This window comes from Ascaphus truei, chromosome 7, assembly GCF_040206685.1.
Source record: "Ascaphus truei isolate aAscTru1 chromosome 7, aAscTru1.hap1, whole genome shotgun sequence".
Classification (NCBI taxonomy): Eukaryota; Metazoa; Chordata; class Amphibia; order Anura; family Ascaphidae; genus Ascaphus; species Ascaphus truei.
Genome location: NC_134489.1, coordinates 61483521 through 61507048, shown reverse-complemented (window position 1 = coordinate 61507048; position 23528 = coordinate 61483521). Strand labels below are relative to the sequence as shown.

The 23528-nt window shown below is 43.0% G+C and overlaps 1 protein-coding gene across 2 annotated transcripts in view; it reads left to right on the top strand.

The window, feature by feature from the left end:
* Positions 1-22991, top strand: part of LOC142499393 (aldehyde oxidase 2-like) — a 72230-nt gene extending 49239 nt beyond the window's left edge. For both annotated transcript variants that reach the window (XM_075608690.1, XM_075608689.1), the window contains exons 17-28: positions 2335-2422; positions 3653-3739; positions 5707-5898; positions 6043-6270; positions 6409-6504; positions 9780-9908; positions 10510-10584; positions 12025-12077; positions 14212-14326; positions 17250-17315; positions 18733-18921; positions 22052-22991. In XM_075608690.1, coding sequence (XP_075464805.1) covers positions 2335-2422; positions 3653-3739; positions 5707-5898; positions 6043-6270; positions 6409-6504; positions 9780-9908; positions 10510-10584; positions 12025-12077; positions 14212-14326; positions 17250-17315; positions 18733-18921; positions 22052-22273 — 1540 coding nt within the window. In that variant the 3' untranslated portion in view covers positions 22274-22991. The remainder of the gene's footprint in view (positions 1-2334; positions 2423-3652; positions 3740-5706; positions 5899-6042; positions 6271-6408; positions 6505-9779; positions 9909-10509; positions 10585-12024; positions 12078-14211; positions 14327-17249; positions 17316-18732; positions 18922-22051) is intronic.
* The last annotated feature ends 537 nt before the right edge of the window (positions 22992-23528 follow it).

Genomic DNA, 23528 nt, shown 5'->3' with positions numbered 1-23528 from the left:
ATGTTGACACATTAACCCCTAAAGCTGGGGCCCTGGAATTAACTTTTGACCTGGTCCCATGGGGTAGGGGGTTACGGCCCTAAAGTTAGTGAGCCAGAGGGTGGGTTGTCAGTCAAGTGGGGGGGATCTTCCCCTATGTATAGGGTGACCAGATGTCCCGGTTTAGCCGGGACAGTCCTGGTTTCTAGGCCTCTGTGATGACTTTTTGGGGTGCTGTCCCAGTTTTCTATCCTGCTGGTCGCATATGCACTATCGGCAATTGCTGACTGCGCATGTGAGATTTGCACTTGTCGGCTGCTCATGCTCATGCACCATCGGTACTTGCCAACCGCGCATGGCATTTGCTGGTCACTCATGCGCATGCGCAGTCAGCAAGTGGCGATCACTCATGCGCTTGTGCAGTCGGCAAGTGCCGATCTCGCATGCGCGCGAGTAGCCAGCAAGTACAGATCGCACATGTGCGGTTTGCAAGAACTCTTCAGCAGTCAGCGCTCGACGTACACACGTGCAGTCGTCATTTGCCAACCGCGCATACGTGAAATTTGTCCTGTTTTTTGCCGTGGCAAATATGATTACCCTACCTACAGTATGTAGGCAGCCCTGCCCTATAATGATCGGACAGCTTGCAATATACTATGCTGCAACTCAGGGGCTGGAAAATTTTAGCCCGGGGGGGCAAACCCTAAAGACCGGCCCAAGAATCAGTCGACCCACACACTGTACACAGATGCACACCAGATACTTTATATACAGCATACAATAAGCAAGCTCCGTACACACAATTAAAACGCTCACCAGAAACATATACACATACCACACAGGCACGCAGATCAGATACACACACCAGATACACACAGCATGAATAAATACACTACATGTCCCTATCACACACATCACATACACACCGTGCACCACACATACTAAGCATGCATTATATACATATACACACCACATATATGCACCACAGAGAACTCAAACTAATAAAATGAAGACCTTTGTATGAAAGACCTGGAGTGCCTGTTTTATATACACCTTATAACCAAGACATTGTGCACTGCGCCCAGATTGCTGAACTGCTTCAGTGGAGAGCCACTTGAAATCTAAGGCTGCGCCTGGCGACGGCGACGCAACATCGCTCCAAAACAAATCAATTGACTCCGTCGCCAGTGCTTATAGTAAGCGCGACGGAGCGTCTGAAAATTTGGAAGCCGGGTCTATTTGATTTTTTTAGAGAGTCTCCACACGTGACTGTCTCTAAACCAATCAGAGACCGCGGCCCGCCCCCTTTGGTGACGTCGGTGGCGACAGTCGCTTTAAATAAAATTTATTTTATAGTAATTTTATATTTATAGCTGCGCTTATAGTGCCTTGTGATAGCAACACGACGTGCTCCGAAACAAATCCATTGACTCTGTCGCAAGCGCTTATAGTAAGCGCGACGGCGATGGAGCGACTAAAAATTTGGAAGCCGGGTAAATTTGATTTTTTTAGAGACTGTCGCCACATGTGACTGTCTCTAAACCAAGCCAATCAAATTGCGCGGCCCGCCCCCTTTAGTGACGTCACTGGCCTTGTCGCCAGCGACATCGCTAAAAATCAAATTGAAACTTTCGCTTTACTGAACATAAAAGATGCGTGTGTCTGTCTATTACAACCAATAGTTGAAAACATCTTCATTATTTTTTTGGGTCTTAGACACATGACATGGGAATTTATGTAGCAAGGCAATTTTGACACAGAACTGGGGCATTTTCATCCTTCTCTAATGTATCAACGTATTTTGCTCCAATTTTGCCCCTTCTGCCCCAGCTTGTGATTCATGGAGCGTCAGTAGGAGGAGTTGGGGAGGAGTTACATGGTGCACATATTATAATAAGATGTATCGCAGTCTGTCTCCCTTCACCACTCTTTGTCCTTTTTATTCGCTCCCCAAAAATCCTCCACATCTGAAGTGTCGTAAACCTAACACACTGCATCAGATGCAAGAAACTGTTCTTACATACGCCGCAGCTCTGCTCCTCAGAACAGTACGGTGGGCCACAGCACACATTTCTCTTGGTCGATGCATAGACATGTTTGTTGTACAGAAGGGATTTATGCCAGTACAGTCCTAGTGATTTATTTGGTACACAAAATATATTATACATGTATACATACAAATATTGATATATCCCATTGTAATATTGCCCATCATGTAGATTTTGCTCCCTTATAGTCAGCCTGTGGAGCCAATCCGGAGCTCGGTTCTTAATACATAGGTACTGTAGATGCATCTTCCTTTGATTGTTGCTGGACTACCTGACCCTAAGGAATAAGACCGTCTTTCAATTTCAGGACAGGGCAGATAGTGCGCTGGGTCCTGGGGCGTAGACAAGACACATCAATATCCAGACACCAGCATCCATTCCTTGGAAAATACAAGGTAAGTTAAATGCCCATATTTAGTAAGTAGGGTTATGCCATAATGTTAACACAATTCTGTGTTTGTTTGCTGCAATCTGAATGAGATAACATAATAATAAAAATACATACTTAGACTGAGATGATCTCAAATTTAATCACAACTAATGTATATATTTACATAAATAACACATCAATATACCCAGATCAAAAAATTGATCAGCTAAAAGATAACAAACATAGTTTGTGAGGTCCACGGAGATATATATATATATATGAGAAGAATATAAAATATAAAACATAGCGCCATATTTCATGATACAGGTACAGTAGATGACCTAGAAGAAGTTGATAAAGTGCAAATTCTGAAGAGCAGAGATGGCAGATTCATAGCAGTATATTAGATCTGTGCTGCAGGTAATAGTATCTCCACACGTTCAATACACATCCAAGGCTAGGGATCCTGGCCTCTTCTAACCACATCCTATAGGTCACTCAAAATGGAATATTCAGCAGGGTAATACAAAGACGCATAATTCATCCACATTTACTTTTCTTTTAAGCACTTTTCTGTGCTCTAGCTGTCTACATTTACTGTGTTATATAGTCCTTATATTGTTGGCTAGTGCTTTTATTTATTTAATTGGTTGGCTGGGGCTTTTATTTATTTAATTGGTTGGCTAGTGCCTTGGAATATTAATTCATCCCTTGCTGGTTCCACTGGACAAGTATTCAATCAAAACACAGAATTGTCTATTTATGAACAAACGCCGTCTCTCTTTTTTACCCAGAATCTTCTTCAGGTGTTTGAGATCCAACAACACATCTTCTAGCACTGAAAGAAACCTCACAGCCATTCACTTGAATGAGACAAAAGGTGTATTTCTGAACTGGAGTATGTCTTATGTCATAGGCATACTTAGTAAATATGCATCAATATCTCCCTTCATTATGCATTAGTTTATGTTTTTAAATAACCATCCACGCACACAGTATTCTACAATATAAACATGTGGTGAATTCAAAATACAGAACATGTGATGGAGGAATAAAAGCACCAGACATACAAGAATGCATTGGGAAAGAGAAATCCCTACCCCAATGAGTATACAATCTAATTTATATATGTGTTGGGATACACAGTGTATTCCATGCAGCTGAGCGCATGTAGTAACTTACTGAGACATGTATGTACTTTTATATTTTAATCTTTCTTTTTAAACATGTAATTTTTCTGTTGTCTTTGTCCAAGGTTGGTTTCATGAATGATGGGAGGATTGTGGCACTGGATGTTACTTATTACTTCAATGCTGGATATACACCGGATGAATCCTTCAAAGTAAGTTTCATGTACCCCCTCTAGGTCAGTAAGCCAGGAGCTTTCAACATAGGGCGCCCATGACTGTGGTGCCTTCTCCCCCTCTTTCCCCACTGGTAGGCCCTGAGTGTGTGGCTGTATAAGGTTAAGGACAGGGGCATCAGGAATGGTTGAGGGGGTATCCAGGAGGGTAGATAGGCATTTGTTAGGGGGTGGCCCCTTCCTCTTACCTCTGGGAGCTTTGCGAGTTGTCTCGTCCGTTGTTGTTGTTGTTTTAGTATTGTGGGAAAAATAAGCGTATTGTGTTAATCCTTGGATAGGGTGTTGGCATTGCCGGGTGTATATGTTATTATATCTGTTGCAACAACTGCTGTTCATATTTATTTTTAAAAGGGTAACAAAACAAAAAGGAAACAACAATATAGGTGTGTAATTATTGTCACAGCTTGCAGGGGCTTTTAGAGATTGCCACAATGGGTCCTGGGACAGCAAGTGGGTTAATGCCTTGTGAGCTTGGTAGAAGTGGTGTAATGGCCAGAATGACCAATGGAATGGGTGTTCTCACAAGGTAATATATATCATGTGGATTGAGCCGGTTATCCGGTTTTCCAGCCAGCTGGGGGTCACAAATCACATGTTTCCGTGGGCTCAAGACATAGCAAAGGGCAGTCTGGCATGGGTTGGTGTTAGATGGTTATGTGGGGGGTGAGTTAATGGCATCCTTAAGTCATGTGTGATGCAGTTTTGGAGAGTCCTGAAATAGATGGATATTGTTTAACAGGAAGATAAGTGGTGTGTTCTCTGGCTGAGGACTATTCAATCACTTTATAGTGTTTGTGATCATGAGAAACGCACTACTCACCAAGAAACTCAGTACTAGAGCACTAGGATGCTTTTTTTTTATATAGAATAGTGTTCTGGCACCTGTAGTTATTAATTGAAACTTTACTGCATGTATGGAAGATCCTCCTAGCATAGTTGGTAATGATAAAATACAGTTACAGGGAGACATTTCCAAGTTGCTTTGCTTTCCCATTAGGCAACTATGTTAGATTGGAAGCTTTTCTAGACAGAAGTGCATTGCCCTCCATTACTCTTCTATGTGCTTGTCTATACTCACTAGTAGCATTGTAAACCAAAACGTATTATTACAATTATTCCAAATGCTCTTAAACCACAGGGGGGTGTCACCAGCGGCCCCCCCCCCCACCGCCGCCCGTGCTAGCAGCCCCGCTCGCCCTCTCTCCCCAGTGCAGAGGGAGCAGAGATATTGCTGGTGTGTATCATAGCTTCTCCCCACTCCTCAGTAGTTTAATGACTGTGCTGATAAATACTGTGTGCTGTGGCGGATTTCAAATAAGGCCCAGGCAGCATAGATGTGAGCTTGCCGCCCGTTCATGTGCAGTCGGCATTTGCCAGCATCTCGTGCGCATGTGGGATCGGTGTTTTCCGGCAGCACATGCATGATCCACTTACCAACGGTGAGTGCACATGCGTGATCGATGCTTGCCGGCAGTGCATGCGCAACTGGCAAGCGCTGATCGACCATGCGTGGCCGGCAACGTGATGTTACATGGCGTCGCGTTGCCATGGCAATGGGACGGCATGGCATCAAATGATGCTGGAGGAGGAGGGCAGCACCAAGTAAGTGCATAAGGGCAGCTTATTTTTAAATCCGCCACTGACTGTGTGGCTCCTCTCCTGTGCTAATCAGTTACCTGTGTAAGGACAGAAGTGGAACAGCATTCGCCAGCACACTGGCATTATGCAGCAGTCTGAAGGGGGGATTGGGGGAGAAGCTTCTACCCATGGCTGCAATGTCTGTCTGTACACACATATATATATATATATATATATATATATATATATATCCTTTTGAGGGCCCGGCCAATGTTGTTTGCCACTGGTTTATACTTTTATCATTTGTCTTACCATGCAATGTGTTTACATTATTTTGTTCTGTAACCTTTTTCTTTTGCTAAACTAAGGTCCTCACAGTGTCTTTGCTCAGCCCACAAAATGCTTACAGTATCGCCAACATCAGATGCTGCGCAGCTGCTTGCAGAACCAATTTGCCTTCAAATACATTTGGCAGGGGATACAGCTTCCCTCAGACAGCAATGGTTTCAGAGCTTTGGATAGATGCTGTAGCAGACAGATGCAGATTACCCTCTGAGAAGGTAATAAATAAGATTAACCGGATAACTAAATACATATATTTCACAGTAATGCCGTAAATAAAGTATTTGCAACTTGCTTTACTATATACTGTCACATCAATGGTTTTTTTTCTGGTCAAATACAACAAAGTCCTCCTTTTTCAGGTACGGCAGATGAATTTGCACAAAGCCACCAGCCACACCTCCTTCAAACGCGAGTTTGATGCCACAGGTGTGTTGAAATGCTGGGATGAGTGTGTGGAGAGATCTTCATACCACAACAGAAGAGTGGCAGCGAAGGATTATAACAAGCAGCACCCCTGGAAAAAGAAGGGACTTTCCATTATCCCGGTGATGTTCCCAGTTGGATTCATCGCAGACTTCCTCAGTCAGGTGAGCAGACTTTGTCAATATGCTGTGAAGACATTTTCCCGGTGCTGGGGAAGACATTAGTTGCATTCGTTCTAATGGAACTGATCTCCTCTCCACCACTTGCAAGCGCTTTCATGTGGCTGTTTTGTTGTTTCCTAGGCAGCTGCGCTGGTTCATATTTATAGGGATGGCTGGGTGCTCGTAGCCCCTGGAGGAAATGAGGTGGAACAAGACAGCTACACTCAAATTATGCAGGTGACTGTATTATGCTACCGGTCTTCTGTTACCCCTTAAGCTGCCAGTAAAAGGGTTAATATTCATAAGGAGCTAATACTTTTGTATGGCCCGGAAAGAATTCTACCACTTTGTAGTGAGCATCAAACTTATTTTTGCTTTCATTCAACAATGAACACAAAATACAGACAAAAAGACACGCTTACTTTGGGACTTGGCTCAAAAACTAAACTTTCCTAGGTGCAAGGAACTCTATGGGAGAGTTTTACCCTGACCAGTACTTAGCCCGGAATCTCCTGGAACCCAAATCGGCATAAAATTCCATACGCCAACGCTACGTTCTCTTCTGAGAGCTTGGGCCCAAAAAGCTGGACTTAGACTCTGGAGGGCAGACTTTTCAGGCTCGAAATCGAAGCCGGTTGCTCTGTTATTCACACAGAAGCAACTTTGAAAACCCGCCCGCACTCTTACTACCAGGGATTCAAAATCTGATTGGCTCACAGGTTCTTATAGTATTTTCAGTTTCATTCACAAAATTGAGCAGCTAATCAACGCGTGGGAACGTACCCAAGCAGGCAATCAGAGCCAAGCCGTCTAGAAAAGTCGGGTCAGTGGGAAATCCGAAATAGCCAAGAGACATGCGCTAGCCTGCCACCTCTCTCCCTGGCTATCTCAATGCCACCCGCTAGGCAGGCTCCGCCATTTCTGGCAGAAAAAGTGGCATCCTGGAGGACTGCCTTTGATCTCCGGACCTGGTACTCCGCCTTTCCCCGCTGACCAAATGCTATTCACACCTCTGGGCATCCTCTGACTGCTTTGAACTCTGATGTTCAACAGACATACCGGCGCCTATGGGTTTGCACAGGCTGCCTGTTTGGTCATCGGTTCCAAATGTAAAGAACATATTACATTACATTAAAGTATATTTTAATACACTTCTGAGTCTTGGGGGACAGGGAACAGAAATGGAAAAATGTTGTCGTTTTATTTCTATCTATCTATCTGACAAAAGCAAAATCCTATAAGAAAATAGGAAAGGAAAAGGGAGGCCCCTATTGTAGCACTCCTAGTTCTAATGTAATGATGAAGTAAATGAAAAGTTAAACTTTTATAGTATTAATAGTTCAAATAACGTTGGACAGGTAAACAAACAAAACACACACCCGCAATATGATGATTTCCTGTGTTGGCAGCAACGAGTGCTGCTAAGAGTAGTAGTCGAAATTACAGCTATAGGGTACTGGTCTGATCCGTTAGTATAAGGATCAGAGGACAGCCTATATTGAGATAGTAACTAGTGATTTGGGGAAAATCGTCCTTATCAGGCAAGACTGTGTTCAGCAATATGATAGATGCCCAAAATGGTATAATAAACTAGTTTTATGACTGATGGAGTATCAAAATGTAATGTCGACTACTACTCTTAGCAGCACTCGTTGCTGCCAACACAGGAATATCATCATACTGCGGGTGTGGGTTTTGTTTGTTTACCTGTTAGTCTGTCCAACGTTATTTTAACTATTAATAGTATTAAAGTTTAACTTTTAATTTACTTCATCATTACATTAGAACTAGGATTGCTACAATAGGGGCCTCCCTTTTCCTTTCCTATTTTCTTATAGGGTTTTGCTTTTGTCAAATATTTGCCCCAGCAGCCAGTTCTCAATTGACTGTTGCCAGAGTACACTTCCCTCTCCCCTTCCCCCCTTGTTTATCTGCCTTATTCCCCACACACTTTCCATGTGACTCAGATTGGACTCTCAGAGTCCCCCCCCAACCTTATATACGGTTGGGGCACCCACAAATCCTATACTAGTTGTGGGTCACCTTGGCACTACCTGGGGTACCCCCCTTAACCTTGGGATTCCCTCAGCTACAGGGATAACTATTTATCCCTGTGCCTCATTCTCCTTTCTGGGCTGTGCTGAAGCAGGGTACCCTACTGGTGAGTCGCGCTTGCATTTTCAAGGGGAGATATTGCCGGGACAATGTGCCTACATGTATCCGAGAATTAGGCATGATTCCTGGGTACATTTATAGAGGAACCGACAACTCCAGACCCCAACCTCCTAGGCACATTCTGTCAACGGTTCCTCTCCAAAAAAAACCTTGAAACTCATACCCTAGCAATCCCTGCTTGATTGCATGCCCGGAAAGGGAAAAACACAAAAAATGGTTTTATTACAGACAGCATAATGTGATCATACAATGTTACTGGGTCCAAAAGCTAACTCTCTTGGACCCTTATACACGGAGCAGGGGTAACCAAAATGTTTATTGTATAGCCTGGTTACCCCCTCCCATCACACCTGTCACACCCATAAAACAGAGTCATCACTGGGGTTATTTAGGAGTTATAGGAAAAGCTCCAGTTGCTTTCAATTGGATACCTTTTCTTAAATACATCTGGTGTTGTTTTGCAGTCTTTTATCAGTGAATCAAGAGGTTTTTGTATTATTTTGGCTGCTTCGGCATCAAATACAGCAAGTGACATGAGGGGTGATTAAATTAAACAATAGGTGGAGTTCAAGATAGAGTTTTTTTGGCACGAATATGATGTGATTTACCGTATTAATATACTTTATTCACATCCACTTTCTCCAGGCCTAAGCTGAGCATCACATGTTTAGTCAGATTGGGTTGTTATTGGTGTCGGTTCTGCTACTTTCAGGATTGAGTCTCGTCTGTCTTGGTGTGCGGATGTTTGTTTTAGTAATAATGGCACCCGAGGCTTTTATATCACGGCAGAAGAGTCCTTTATTAAATAAAGCAACCACAATAACTTCACCTGAGAACAGGTTGCTGCTGACAGGGGAACACTTTTGTGTTGGGATGAGCTCCCCAAAGATGACAGAAGCCTGAACTTTGTTTAAAGTAAACTGGGGCATCTGTCCGTAGTCACAGAGGCAAGAATTTGTGCCTTTGTGACTGGCCTTCCCTTTAATGTTCTGGCCATGCGCGCTTGTGGTGAGACTCGGCAAAAACAACATTTTAAATAAACAAACAAAAAACAGAAATATACTAGCACGACATGAACTATCAATTTGTGGTATTACTTCTTTTTTCTTGTCTTTATTACATTTGATGAAGACTCTAGCAGTGTAGATTGTTCAATGATCGCTACACTTTGGAAACAATCTGTTTGATACAAGTTAGCCTTCATTTATGACATAGGGATGGCATGTTCCATCACGTTTCAGCTTCCACGAAAGGGCTTCAGCAGTAAAAGAGTTGCTGATACAGAAGATCCAGTGCAATTGCCATCAGCTAAAGTAATATCTCATTCACTCACTTAGGTCGCCAGTCGTGAGTTAAGGATACCAGTGTCTTATGTCCAGATCTGCGAGACCAGTACAATGATCGCATCGGACACCCCTGTTACAGCGCCATCTGGTGGAGCTAAAGTCCAGTCAATGGCAGTGCAGGTAAAGACACATGCTCCCTATTTAAAGCATCAGCTCGTGCTGATCCTCATTTTATTTACTTTTATTTATTTTAAGATATCTTCTAGCCCTTTCCAATGCTGTTTTTATTTGTAATTTGCTGCTCCCTTTAGGAGATATAAGTGTTTTAATTATTAAGTGTTAAAATGGATCTCTCCCCAGAGCCCAGCACAGTTACCATGGTAACTGTAGAACCTAGAGAGAAAGAAAATAATCATTTTTTATTACACAAAAAAATAAAAGAGCAGGACTTGATCAGGGGGCAAAATGCTAAGATTATGTGAGTTAAAACTCATATAGGTTTCTGGGGAGGGGGGCTTGCTGCCTTAATATCTTTAGAGCCAGAGAGGCATGCAACACATTGCAACAAAAAATGGCATCAGTTGCACCTGAAGGGTTAATTCTCTTTGTGTTAGAGAACCCACAACGCCAATGATCTACTCTTAGGTACTTATCCATTAAATCCCCTCCCTGAGTTAGTGTTATAGCTGTGAGAGCATGTTGTCCTAGGATAAAATTCATACTTTTTTTTAGTCCAGCAAAATGCAACTGTTCACACTTAAAAGTATGATGCCCTTTGCAGGACGCTTGTCAGACCCTCCTGCAGCGCCTGGAGCCAATCATCAGCATGAACCCTGAAGCCACCTGGAAGGATTGGGTGAGTGTCCCATTCATAGGATGCGCCTTTAACTCCCAGAAGCAAAACAACGCACGTTCTAACACATTATACAATGTATCTGCTTGTAAGGGCAAGAGATATGAGCAGCAGCTGGCCAGCGCTTGACTACATCCAGCTAATGGTATATGCGGATGATTTCATGTTAACTTGTTCAATGTACCATTTTTAGTTTCAATGACCCATTTATCTGGGAGACTCCTTAATATTTCCCTGAAATAAATATAGTCCTTCTGCTTTCTCCTTTTTAAAGCTCAACTGCTCTAATTATCTGCTTCTAATTAAGAACCTCATATGTGTAGGAAAGGACAAGTTATTATTTTATTTGCTGTAGAAATGTTAAGAATCTCTGTAAATGTGTCTTCACGGTTTGGTAAGCTTACTCATCACATGGTAATGGCAAACCTTAAATGGGCAAGATACAAAAAGTTCAGTTAAATCAGGGCTCATTAACTAAATCAGGAATGGACATTATGTTCTCTGAGGTTAACACGTATCCTCAAAGCTAATTGTATGCAAAAACAACGTCTGAACAACATCTCAATAACATAGGCTTAAAGTTACATTATTGTAACATAATGTTGCGTTATCTCCCAATAACGTGACATAATGCGTGTCCTGAAGTTACTCTGATCCTGAAATAGGTCTTTACATAAAGTTGAAAAAGAGAGGAGAGAAGAGGGAAATAATGCTGGAAATAGAGATATGTAATCTGTACTGTAATTATACCCAACCGGGATGTTACATCCATCCAGAGGCTGTAAAAGCCTTACAGGTATTTCAGTGTCTGGATGAGAATAATGCCAGGTTTAGGTACTGTATGACAACTAACGTAACGTCATGTCCCCGCATTAACCTTAACAGACTTTAGTGGGTATGGGCTGTTATTGTAAAGCCTCATTAACATACAGTATAATTTAATTATAACTAACAGCTGTTAACGAGACGTCAAGTTAGCTTAAAATGAAGTTGAGGGACATAGCAGAGCGTTATGGATCTGGGCCATAGTTTCTACAGAGTGCTGATGGTTTGAGTGACCTGGTCTAGAAGGGAAAAAGTTAAATATACCAATGTGCTTTACTTAGATCAGGAGTGCGCAAATTTTTTAGTTGGCGCCCCCCTGCCTGCTCCCCCCGCCCCCTCTCCCTTACCTGTTCGCCGGCATTTTCTGATGTCACAACATCATGTGACCCCGTGGCATCGTTTGACGCCGCGTTGCCATGGTGACGCATCGCCAGAAGCCGCCGGAGACCAGGTAAGGGACTTACAAAGGCCTCAGGTGCCCTCCCCCAGCATTTAATTGAAATGCTTTTGGGATGAGCGCGGGGCCTCTGTAAGCACTGCGCCCCCAGTTTGCGCACCCCTGCCTTAGATTACTCTCCCAGCACAGACTGAGCCAGCTCATGTTTCTCCATTCTTTAGGTGCAAGAAGCCTTCAGGCTCAGGATCAGTCTTTCAGCCACTGGCTACTACAGGTAAGAAAACATTGTAACGGCAATACTGGTACAGGGGTGTGAATCTGTGCATGGCGTGTGGATACACTATTGAATGTAGAGATGTGTGAATGTTGCAAAATATTTCAGATTTTCGCATGTTCGGAAATGTTTTCCCGAAAGTGTAGCGTACTATAGAGTTCGCATAGTCACCCGTTTGATATATGGATTTGCATCTCTGCCTTTTCTCTTGGGCATGAAAGAGAGAGAGACAGTCCGGTTTCAATTATGCTAACTTTGGAAGCGGCAAAAGTCAAATATTTGCCAGTTTTAAAAACACTATTTGAGTGTTTCTGAGGACGGTCCATTGGGACCAAAACATTGGCTATTTGTTGCAATATCCCTCCAGTCCTGCAGATAGGGTCTAGGGAAGTAAGTTAGCCCTTACAAAGGGATAGGGGTTTGTTATTTTGTTGTTTTTGTATGTTTTGCCTGGATAAAGGAACAGGCTCAATAAAGCCAAGATATAATTTCACCCAAATCAGTCTTCATTATATGTACCTCTGCACACATCTCTTACAGATACGTATAGCATCTATTAGTAAAAATTTAAATAGATATACTGTACCTTTTGTAATAAATTAGGCAAAAAAAATATTCCATCAGATGTCCCCTCCCCAATTACCTGCTCACCCTGCTGGACTCGGTCAGATACCTCCTCCCTAATTACCTACTCACCCTGCTGGGCCTTGTCACCTTCCCCTTCTTCCCAGGTTAATTCCAGAGAGTCCCTCCTGCAGTGCACATGGTTATTAACCCCTATCCTACCCCACACACTCCCATTAACCCCTTCCCTACACACACTGCCAAGAATCCATGCACATCCATTGTGCCTGTACTCACTGTGGGCAGGGCCACCAACAGGGGGGGACAAAGGGCACTGGGGTCCCGGGCCCCGTTAGTCAGAGTGGACCGGCCACCAGGCCCCCTGCGCGGCCGGGCGCCAGTTAATTAAAAAAAATGGCGGCGATTCCCCGTGCGCATGCGCAGAGCCGAGGTCCCAGCGTGCATGTGCAGGGCAAGCAGGGTGTCAGGCCTGCTGCCTGTGGGCCCGCTCTGACCCCCTGCTCCGCCCCCCACTCCCAACGTGGGATGGAGGGGATAGGCCAACCCAGCTTCCCCCACGCGCGCCAACCCAGTTTCCCCTGCGAGCCTCCTGCCCCAGCCCGCCAGTCTTGCCCCCCGAGGCCACCTCCCGCGCGCGCCCCGAGCCCACCTCCCGCGCCCCCTCCCGCCCGGGCAGCTGCCACGGGGATATCGGTGGCAGGGTGGAAGCGTCTGGCGGCAAGGAAGCAGCACCCACCCGGTCAAGGTAAATCACCCACCCCACCCAGTCACTCAACCCACCCAGTTACCCACCCCACCCAGTCACTCAACCCATCCAGTCACTCAACCCACCCACCCAGTCACTGTCACCCACCCACCCAGTTACTGTCACGGCAGTGTGAATTTGCTGCTCGCAAGCGCGTCACGTGAGCGGTTCGCCCAATGAGGGCGAACCAGCTCTGTGACGTCATGGCTGCGCCCTCAGACACGCGCGCACCTAATCGGCCACAAATCGCTGGGCCGATCAGGGTGCAGCTCACAAGCTCCAGTGCGCCCGTTCCCTACCTGGCCGAGGCCTTAAGCAACGTCTTGCAGGGGGTAAGGTTCACAGAGCCACCATTTGTTACAGAGCTCCAGCTTCAGTATAACTCATACCTGGGAAGAGCAGGAATATATGACGTAATCATTATTCCATCCGCAAACAAGTGTTCTGCTATCTGAGACAGGAAGGTGCAGGAGTCTTTTTATACACTTGTGAATGTCCATTGGTTCGGACGCTTACTGTACAATCCTTAGACTTGTATATTGAATATGGTCATACATTGACTCTTATTATAAAAAATGAGATACCACCGATCCGGCGCTATTGACTAGAATAAGGGTCATTGACTACAACATACAGTACTCAATAAACCAGTTATCTGTGGTTTAAAAAGAGCCTTGTTTCTATGAGGCGTTTAGCCCAGGTCAAAGTGGAATAGTGACACCTCTTTGTAAGGTGATGCAGTATAACAAATTGAGTAGCTAAGTATGTTTCATTGTGGGTGAACTGATTATCCTCTCTTTGCAGAAGTCCTAATACTGCCTTGGACTGGGACAGCAAGGAAGGGACAGAGAGCCCAGACTTTATATTTGGAGCAGTGTGTTCTGAGGTGGAGATAGATTGTCGCACAGGAGACCACAAGGTAAGAGAAATGTGGATATTTTCTACAGAAATATTTGAATGAGATTATTTAAACTCATTGGGGCCTATGGACTAAAATGATATCTGAAAAAAAATGTGTGCATCTAGATATGAGTGCTAAAATGTGTGCATCTAGATATGAGTGCTAAAATGTGTGCATCTAGATATGAGTGCTAAAATGTGTGCATCTAGATATGAGTGCTAAAATGTGTGCATCTAGATATGAGTGCTAAAATGTGTGCATCTAGATATGAGTGCTAAAATGTGTGCATCTAGATATGAGTGCTAAAATGTGTGCATCTAGATATGAGTGCTAAAATGTGTGAATCTAGATATGAGTGCTAAAATGTGTGCATCTAGATATGAGTGCTAAAATGTGTGCATCCAGATATGAGTGCTAAAATGTGTGCATCTAGATATGAGTGCTAAAATGTGTGCATCTAGATATGAGTGCTAAAATGTGTGCATCTAGATATGAGTGCTAAAATGTGTGCATCTAGATATGAGTGCTAAAATGTTGGACAAACCATCATAAACTTTGTGACGTATATAAGAAGGTTGTTATGTGACATCATACATATGATGCATACAAGGCCACCACCAGAATGATGGGCCCCTGAAGAGAAGTCTATACCTGGGCCCCCAGGTTGTTAAGCGGGGCGGTTCAGCTGCTTGACACCCTGTTGAGCGGGGGGTGGGTGCTCAAGGCACTCTTTCAGCTGTTGGCGTGTCCGGCGGAAAGGTTCCTTCCGGTTGGGCCTTACTTCTAAGTTCAGCCAGCCGGGCCCTGCTTACTTGCTGGGCCTGGGACAATTGGCCTGGCGCACCCCCCTGATGGCAGCCCTGAATGCAAAGTTCATTGTTTTGATGCATCACTTCACGTTGAATACAATTTAAATTAAAACAGAATTGTGTATTTTTTTATTTATAACTTGTATTATATATACATTAGTGAAATTAATATTGATAGTAGCCATACTGTAAAAATAATACATTTTGTTAACCTATACTGTATACTGGAACGTCCGCATTGCGTCAAATACATTTCTGGTAAATACGTGGCAACTTCATTCTGCACTAACAATATAAACAGACTTTTTAGAATGTACACCAGGTTTAACTTGGTGGATGGTTTTGACGAAGGTTCAACCCTTTTATGTAGCGCTTAGACACAATTTTTTAGTACATACCATTTATGTGTGTGCGCCAGGCGGCCTACAGATGTGGTCTTGCAGTGGAGTGGGACATTCAAACTAGCCAATAGGAATCGTGCCTATGGGACTCATACCCAGCAATGGTTTCCTCAGAGATAGGTGCCTCAGAGTCGGGGCTGAACAATGGCTCGGCTCACAGAGGCATTGTTTCCCAGACCTGTCAGCAGCCCTACCGACTCCCAAGAATGGCTGGAGCACTTCACCACCAACACCCTGGATAGCAGGACCCTGTCTCTTTGTGCGCAGGCTGGTTGAGTGAATTATCCAGCCCTGCACACAAAGACAGCAGCAAAACATGTTCATATTAATCTGCACAATAACATACACAAACCAAATTACGTTAGGCCCAGGGATACTGGGTTAACCCCTGAATATCGTTTAAGACAGATAGGGGCAATGGCCAGGTTTAACCTTTATTAATACAAGCAGCAGTGCCCCTACTGTCACAATCACTTCCTCTGGTAAGTTTTTCTGAGTACGTTCTATTCGCTCAAACATAGGTATTTTCTATTTCGACCACCCGCACCCGGCAATTTAAACTTGTGTTCTATTGTTCAGTTTACTCTTAAAAATGCTTCCTGCTTGAGCCATATTCTTACATTTCATGTATTTGAGATCCTTAAGACAATGCAAAGGCACAAAATGAACTAAACCATGCTACGCCCTACTGCACTTAAAGGCTTATTCATCTGAATATAACCGAGTGGCATTGCCTCTTCACAGTTTTTGTTTGGAAATAAATGCAACAGGTCCTTACCTTTAAGGCAATGTTATTACGTAAGTTGCCGATCGATCCGTTCTCCCGTGATTGATCAGCAAAGATCCTGCTTCCCAGGGCATCCAATATGGCCGCCTATTTCAAAAGAGGAAGTGGTGTAGAGCTTCCTAAATGGTTGCTACAGCCACCCAAGGAAGCTTAATACATTAAAAATCCATTAAAAAGGGCATAAAGATTGTGGAAGGGGAATGCAGTAAGTATTAGGCTAAGGCCCCGGTCACGGCGCTGTAATGCGCGCCGGCGCTTTTGGCTGCGCGTTCCGGCGATTCCCCGGTCTGCAGCTCACTGCAGGAGCAGAGACCGGGGGGGGGCGTGGCGGAGGAGTGACGGGGGCGCGGCCATGACATCACCCGGCAGGTTCGCCCTCATTGGCTGAATCGCCGGGGGGCGTGCCTAGCCGCTCGACGCGAGTTCCTGCTCTCAATTCTATTGAGAGCAGGAGTAGCTCTCGCGCGAGCACTGCGGCCCCCCCTCGCAGCGGGCCCGGCGCCATTGTGGGGAGGGCTCTCGTGAGCGCAGCGTCCGCCACAGCGGACGCTGTAGCAGGCAGCGGGGGCAAGGCCTTATAAGTGTTATCTAATACTACATAACTGTTTTTCTTAAATAAATCAGATATAGGCTTTTGAAGGTAATGCTGCTTTGAGGTGTCCTAAGGCGTAGTGCTGTTTAGTAAATCTGCGCCAAATGTCTCCCGGCTTCAATGCTGGGGAAAAACTGGTGCAAAAGACTGCACCATATTTAGTAAAGAAAGGAATCCCATTGAAAGCAACTGGAGCTTTCCCGTTTGGTGCAATTCATTCACTCTTGACTGTACTTAACTATATTGTTCCACAAAGCATTATTTCAGTTTGTGTACCACTGCATGTTCTTAAGAAATACACATAAACTGTCAGTGTACAGTTGTGCCATAAACCCTTGTACTTTCATTACAGAACTTGAGAACAGATGTTGTTATGGATGTTGGTTCCAGTATTAATAAAGCTCTGAATATTGAACAGGTAGGTTGAGACTTTTATACTATTTTGTATCTGCTGTGTTTAGTTGTCGTAATACTGCAGCTGCAAAACACACACATACAAATGTACAGTACGTACACACACACACACACACACACACACACACATACACACACATATATATATGCACTGTGGTCAGTACGTATAAAAGTCCACTGGCTGCAGAACTGTAGCAAAAGGTTTGCATCAGACTTACTGCATACCCAGGTTGGGCTGAAAAGTTGCGTAATACGCCAGGCCTAAGCTTATAGGGCCCCATGTTAAAATGGCTAAGAAGTAGAATGATACACTGCTCATTTGCAGGTCATTACCCAGAATCTCCAGCTGCAGTGGAAGCACTGTTTGCTACGCGAGAATGGGGAAAAGCAGGTTGCAGACCTGTCTGAGACATGCAAATGCAGCACAAGTGGTATTTTTATTTACTGTACATCCGACTTATGAAGTACTAAGGTCCCACAGAATAAAATGGGTATCTTGTTTTGATATGGTGCAGGATAGCTGTTCTGACTCCAGCTCACTGTGGCAAGTGAGTAGAGGCAGGCAGTTTAACTCACTCCCTGTAGATGCACATAGAATCTTCTTTCTTTTGTACTTTTATTGCAAAGACAACAATAACAAAAGGGGGGAACTGGGCAGGTGGCAAAAGTAAGGGAGAGGTAAATTACAATGGCTTTACCAAGAAATAGACAAGTTGTGACTATCCACAATGGCTGCTGGGTCTAAAAGAAAACATGCTAGTCTGAACTAACAGGAAATACAATCTGGCAGTGCCAACTAGCAGGGGGAGCCACGAATAGCTCAACTAAATGAGAAATTCAAGGGGTTTGCCAAGGCAACTGGCTGAGAAGCCAACAAGAAAGTTACATTTGTTGCAACAATACACCGAGGAGTAATGGCTGCCTCAGAACTAGGACAAAATACAGAGAGGTTCCAGGACAACAGCCACATTTTGCTGCTCTGAGACTGATACATAAGCTCTTCTGCTCTTCATTATACATGAACTAATATTTACACATCTGTGCTGAACATCCACACTAACACACATATACATACTGTACAACCTGCAGATCATCAGCCATCGTTGATGTTAAAACCTATTTTAGTTGGTGTGGGGCACTTTCAATCTCCACACTAACTAGCATAGTCTTAAAGAGACAATACCAATCTAGTTACTTTTCTAAACACCTTATCAATGACTCCCTAAAAGTCCCTACATTCTGAACTTTGCATTGAACCACATATACAGTCAAAGATATAGCTCTTTAATTATCCCCTATGTAAAATTAAAAAAACATTGCCAGAAGTTGGCTTGTAGCCATGAGATGTTTTTCTTTCGTGTATTCGTGAATGTTAACTCGGCCTATTTTACCAGAAAACGTTGTATCTTTGTATCTGACAGATTGAAGGCGCTTTTGTTCAAGGTCTTGCACTTTTTACCAGTGAAGATTTAAAGTACTCTCTCCAAGAATCTCTTAATACCACTCCGTCTGATAAATCTCAGACTGCAACCACCTGCAGTTCACCGGGGCAGCTCAATGTGTCTTTGCTTCCCTCGCCTCCAAACCCATACATAATCTGCTCATATAAGGTAAGTTCTATTGACCTGGAGACAACTAGTACATACCATCTTATTCTTGTAAAACTTTTTCTGACAGATATCCACACCCTTTTTGATATCAATAAAAGAAAATGAGAGAGGAGCGCACAAAATATTAATAAAAATAAGAAGTAATTTAAGAAAAGTAAGCCTACAGCACTTACATAAAATAAAAATAATCAACGGCACATCAAATAACTTGTAGCAACTTCAATTGTTATTATCTCAGGCTTATCGGTATAACATTCTTACCAATAGAGTTGACATATTATTATTACAGAACCTACTGTTCCTGTATTATACTACCTTCCCAAAAAAACATAAACGATTTGACCGACATCCTGGCCGTCCATTCATGTCTGGATTAAATTTAATTACAAGTAACCTCTCACATTATGTTTCTACATATTTATAGCCCTTAGTGGCCAAATTACATCCTTTAAAAAAAAAAAAAGATATGACATCTGTATTACAGATTCTTCAAGATTTTGAGTGGAAGCCAATTATTGACTTACTTAGATGTTCAATCATTATATACTTGCATCCCTCATCTTGCAGTGGTTGATGCTGTCGGATATCTTTTGAATAAAGATGATATCTCCCAGTGGTTGATGCTGTCGGATATCTTTTGAAAAAGATAATACGTTACCTCAAATTCAAAGAAAATTTGTCATATTGCACGTAACTAATTTAGTTTTGATTTCATGTTCTCCAGATTAGGGGTACGTCATGGGCTCTCACTTTGCCCCTTCGTTTGCCAACCTACAGTATATGTGGGTTGGTGGGCGGATGTGACCATCTGGCCCATGGATGTATCTCCTTCACCGATTATTTTGTGGAGGAGATACATTGATGATGTGCTCCTACTCTGGGCTGGAGATGAGAGTTCTTTTGTGTCTTTTGTCAATCCTTTATAGCAATGATTTGACTGTACATTGCACTTGTGAGCAGAGTACCACATTTATTTACTTTTTGGATCTTAGAATCTATATGGAGGGAAATACGAGTTTGCAGCAGTATTTATTTATGTCAACTCTTATGCGCTGCTACAGGGGACACTACAGGATGTTTTCTCATTCCTGCTATAGGGAAGTACCACTATCCATTAGGGTCATGTGGGAATGGGCCTTGAAAGGGCTTATTACTCCGAAGTGTTAATGTTGCCCCCCTGTTCATTTTTTGTTTTCCCAGTGTTGTTTAGTGTCTTCTCCCTCTTTGTTAGGCCTGTGTTCTTGTTTTTCTGTACCATTAGGTTGGTTTTTGCATAGCATTACAAACCCTATACACTTTTTCTTTTGTGCTCTGTTTTTTAAGTGGTGGATTAGTACTGTATATCTGCTTGTGTATCCTTATAGCTTTAGGTTACCATTATGTGATTATACGTAGTTGAGCATTTATAATGTATAATAGGTGATTGGATCATTTAAGCTTAAGGTTACCATTATATGATTATGCTGCTTTGAGCTTTGGTGTTATATTGCACTTTCAGATTTGCACTTTATATCTTCAACTGGATGTGTTGCACTTTCCACCTGTATTTATTGTATATCTTTGATCTTGGATGCGTTGTCAATTAAATAATCTTTTTTTAATTTTGAGTGCTATAGCATCATTCTGGTTGTAGGGAGTTCTGGATACCCCTCTAAGACTTGAATCTATTGAGTGCTGAGGACAATTGTGTAGTCTTTGTCAACTCTTATCTTGATCCCTCCAGCAATCTTTACTGGAGATGGACCCAAAATATCCATAATGGACAATTTTTCAAACTTAAGCGTAATTGTATAGATGATAAGATTTTACACCAACACGCCTGCTTTTAGGAGGTTGTTTTCTCAAAACGTCTTTAAGCCCCCCCATTGTTAAACCAGCTATGATAAAAGTTAATGAGAAAGATAGATAGAATACAATGATTAAAGTACAATAATAACAGTCGTAGATCGAAAAAACAACAACATTTACAGGCCAATCTTTATTGTAAAACTTCATTTATTACTCAATATAATACATTCAGCAATCATACTTACCAAAGTTTTGTTAAACATTGGGATATACTCAAATTGGACAAAATTCTGGGACCACATTTACCAAATAAATCTAAGATTATCATCTATAGGAAGGCCAATAATATAAGCAATCTATTAGCTCCCAGGATGTTTAATAATAACAATGTGTGTTCTTTATCTACTCAAACCACATTGGAGAGTACAGGTACACTCTCTTCTTTGTAGTTGTCCCCTTAAGGCAGGGGTGCTCAACTCCAGTCGTCATCCCACCCAATAAGTCAGGTTTTAAGGATTTCCCAGCTTCCGCACAGGTGGCTAAATCAGTCCCTGTTTCAGCACAGGTGGCTCAATCAGAGGCTCAGACTTTAACCGTGCCTCTGATTGAGCCACCTGTGCTGAAGCTGGGATATCATGAAAACCTGACCTCTTGGGGGTGCTTGAGGACTAGAATTGAGCACCCCTGCCTTAGGGGTTCTTGTAAATACCTAGAGGTAAGGCCTGTAAGTTTATGGCCTTCTCTAAATTGTTTACTGGTTATAATTTGGCGAGGACATTTGAAGCTAATGCCTTTAACAATTATAAATATGTTATTTATCTCCAGTGTACCTGTGAGAAAATATATATTGGCAGACAAAAAGATTAGGATTTTGGACAATGTTATTAATATCAGGAACAATTTCATTGACAAAGAAAAACCTTTATTGCCACATTTCTTAGAGTTCCATCGGTCTAATGCGCAATACTTGCAGTCATTGAATATGTAAAGTGTTCCACTAAATTGGGATCGAGACATCAACAGCTGCTCAAACGTGAGCAGTTCTGGATATTTTGACTCCAGACTAGGTTTCAACAAACACAGAAAAATACTAACCGCTCAACCTTAATTGTTGAGGTTGTACAGTCAATTCATATACATTTCATGGACAGATAGAGTTGGAAAATTGGGTATAGGAGATAAAAGGGCTGGTAAGTTTCAGGTTGAAATAGAGACCCTTTAACATCAGCAAATAGCTCACACGCTTTAGCTGCCCTTCAGCAGCGCCAAAGGCTGTCCGCCTTTGGGGGGACGCAGCCAGTGATCATGTCACACCCATGATTATATTTGTTTTGTTTTACAGGGTATTGAAGAGGCATCCCTCTTCCTGGGTTGCTCTGTGTTCTTTGCTATAAAGGATGCCGTGCTCGCTGCCCGAGATGACACAGGTCTAACGGGAACCATCTCACTGCCCATTCCCGCCAGACCTCAGCACGTGCGGATAGCGTGTGGAAATCACCTGACAAACGCGATACAGATCCGACCCGGGGAGGAATGTACGGACAACCACACATCAGAAACCTGATTTTTTCACTGGTGTATTCAGCTAGTGTAAGGACCATGGGCTCAATAGATCAATAATGGTACCTCAGTCTCAGATGGAAACCCAACACAGGGATCCTTAACACAGTAGTTGCCCATTCAGTATTTTGTCTATAATTAAACCCATAGTGTAGACCCACCTGTAATTTTATGTCTACAAATTGCCTGTGTTTTTTTCCCTTTTTATCCAAATCCCCCAGCAGTTTTTTATTCAGGAAACTTTGATGCAATAAAATATTGTCAGGGTCATTGAAATATGGCCAGCGAATTATTTATAACTCAGCACTGCAGATGGTGTATCCCGGTTTTATTCCTCATTACAGCAATGTGGGGTATATGTATTTAGGCAAAAGTGGTGCAAATCTGGGGCAAAAAATCTGCTCCATTGTACCAAAGATCAAACTCCTGTTGAAATCAATAGAATTTTCTTTCTTTGATACACATGGGGCATTTGTTTGCCCCCAAATTGCACCATATGTTTCTTTAAACATAAGGGACATTTGCATTCATGCATAAGTAGTGCAATTCTGGAGCAAAATCAATGTACCCAATAAAAATCCCATGGATTTCAATGGGATATTTGGTTTCATTCAACGGTGCATGTTTGCAATCAAACTGCGTTACTTTTGCCTTGATAATACACGATGGACCATATTGTGGACCTAACAGATAGGAGGGGGGGGGGGGGGGGGCTGTGCCATTTTCTGCTACTGCCTGCGATGAGGGATTTTTGGAGAAAGTGGGAGGAGTTAGGGCGGGGTTTATTTGCATATTGGCGCCGGTCTGTGTATTAAATGTGCGTCTTGCGTTACTTTTCTTGACTGTTTTCTGTGTTGTTTTTCTCTGTCTCCTTAAAGGTGGAGTAAGTCTTTTGTTAGCACAAAATACTAGCAGCGCACGCGTCAGATTATACAACAGTAGTAGTACACTTCATAAATATGTCGCATTTCATACAGAAACCAAAATCCTTTTTTTTACACAACTGCGTCAACGCACACGTGCCTCTGATACATAGAGCCCAACCTGTGCAGTTGTTTTGCACCAGAATTGTTCCTCTTCTGCCCCCTTAACTACCGAACTGGGGCAAAAATGCCCAAAGCAGTTGGAGTTTATCCTTTGATAAATCTGATGCAGTTTTTTTTCACTGATTTTGCCCCACTTTTGCAGCTGGAAGACTTTACTGCAAAAGGTGGCCAACTCCAGTCCTCAAGGACCACCAACAGGTCAGGTTTTCAGGA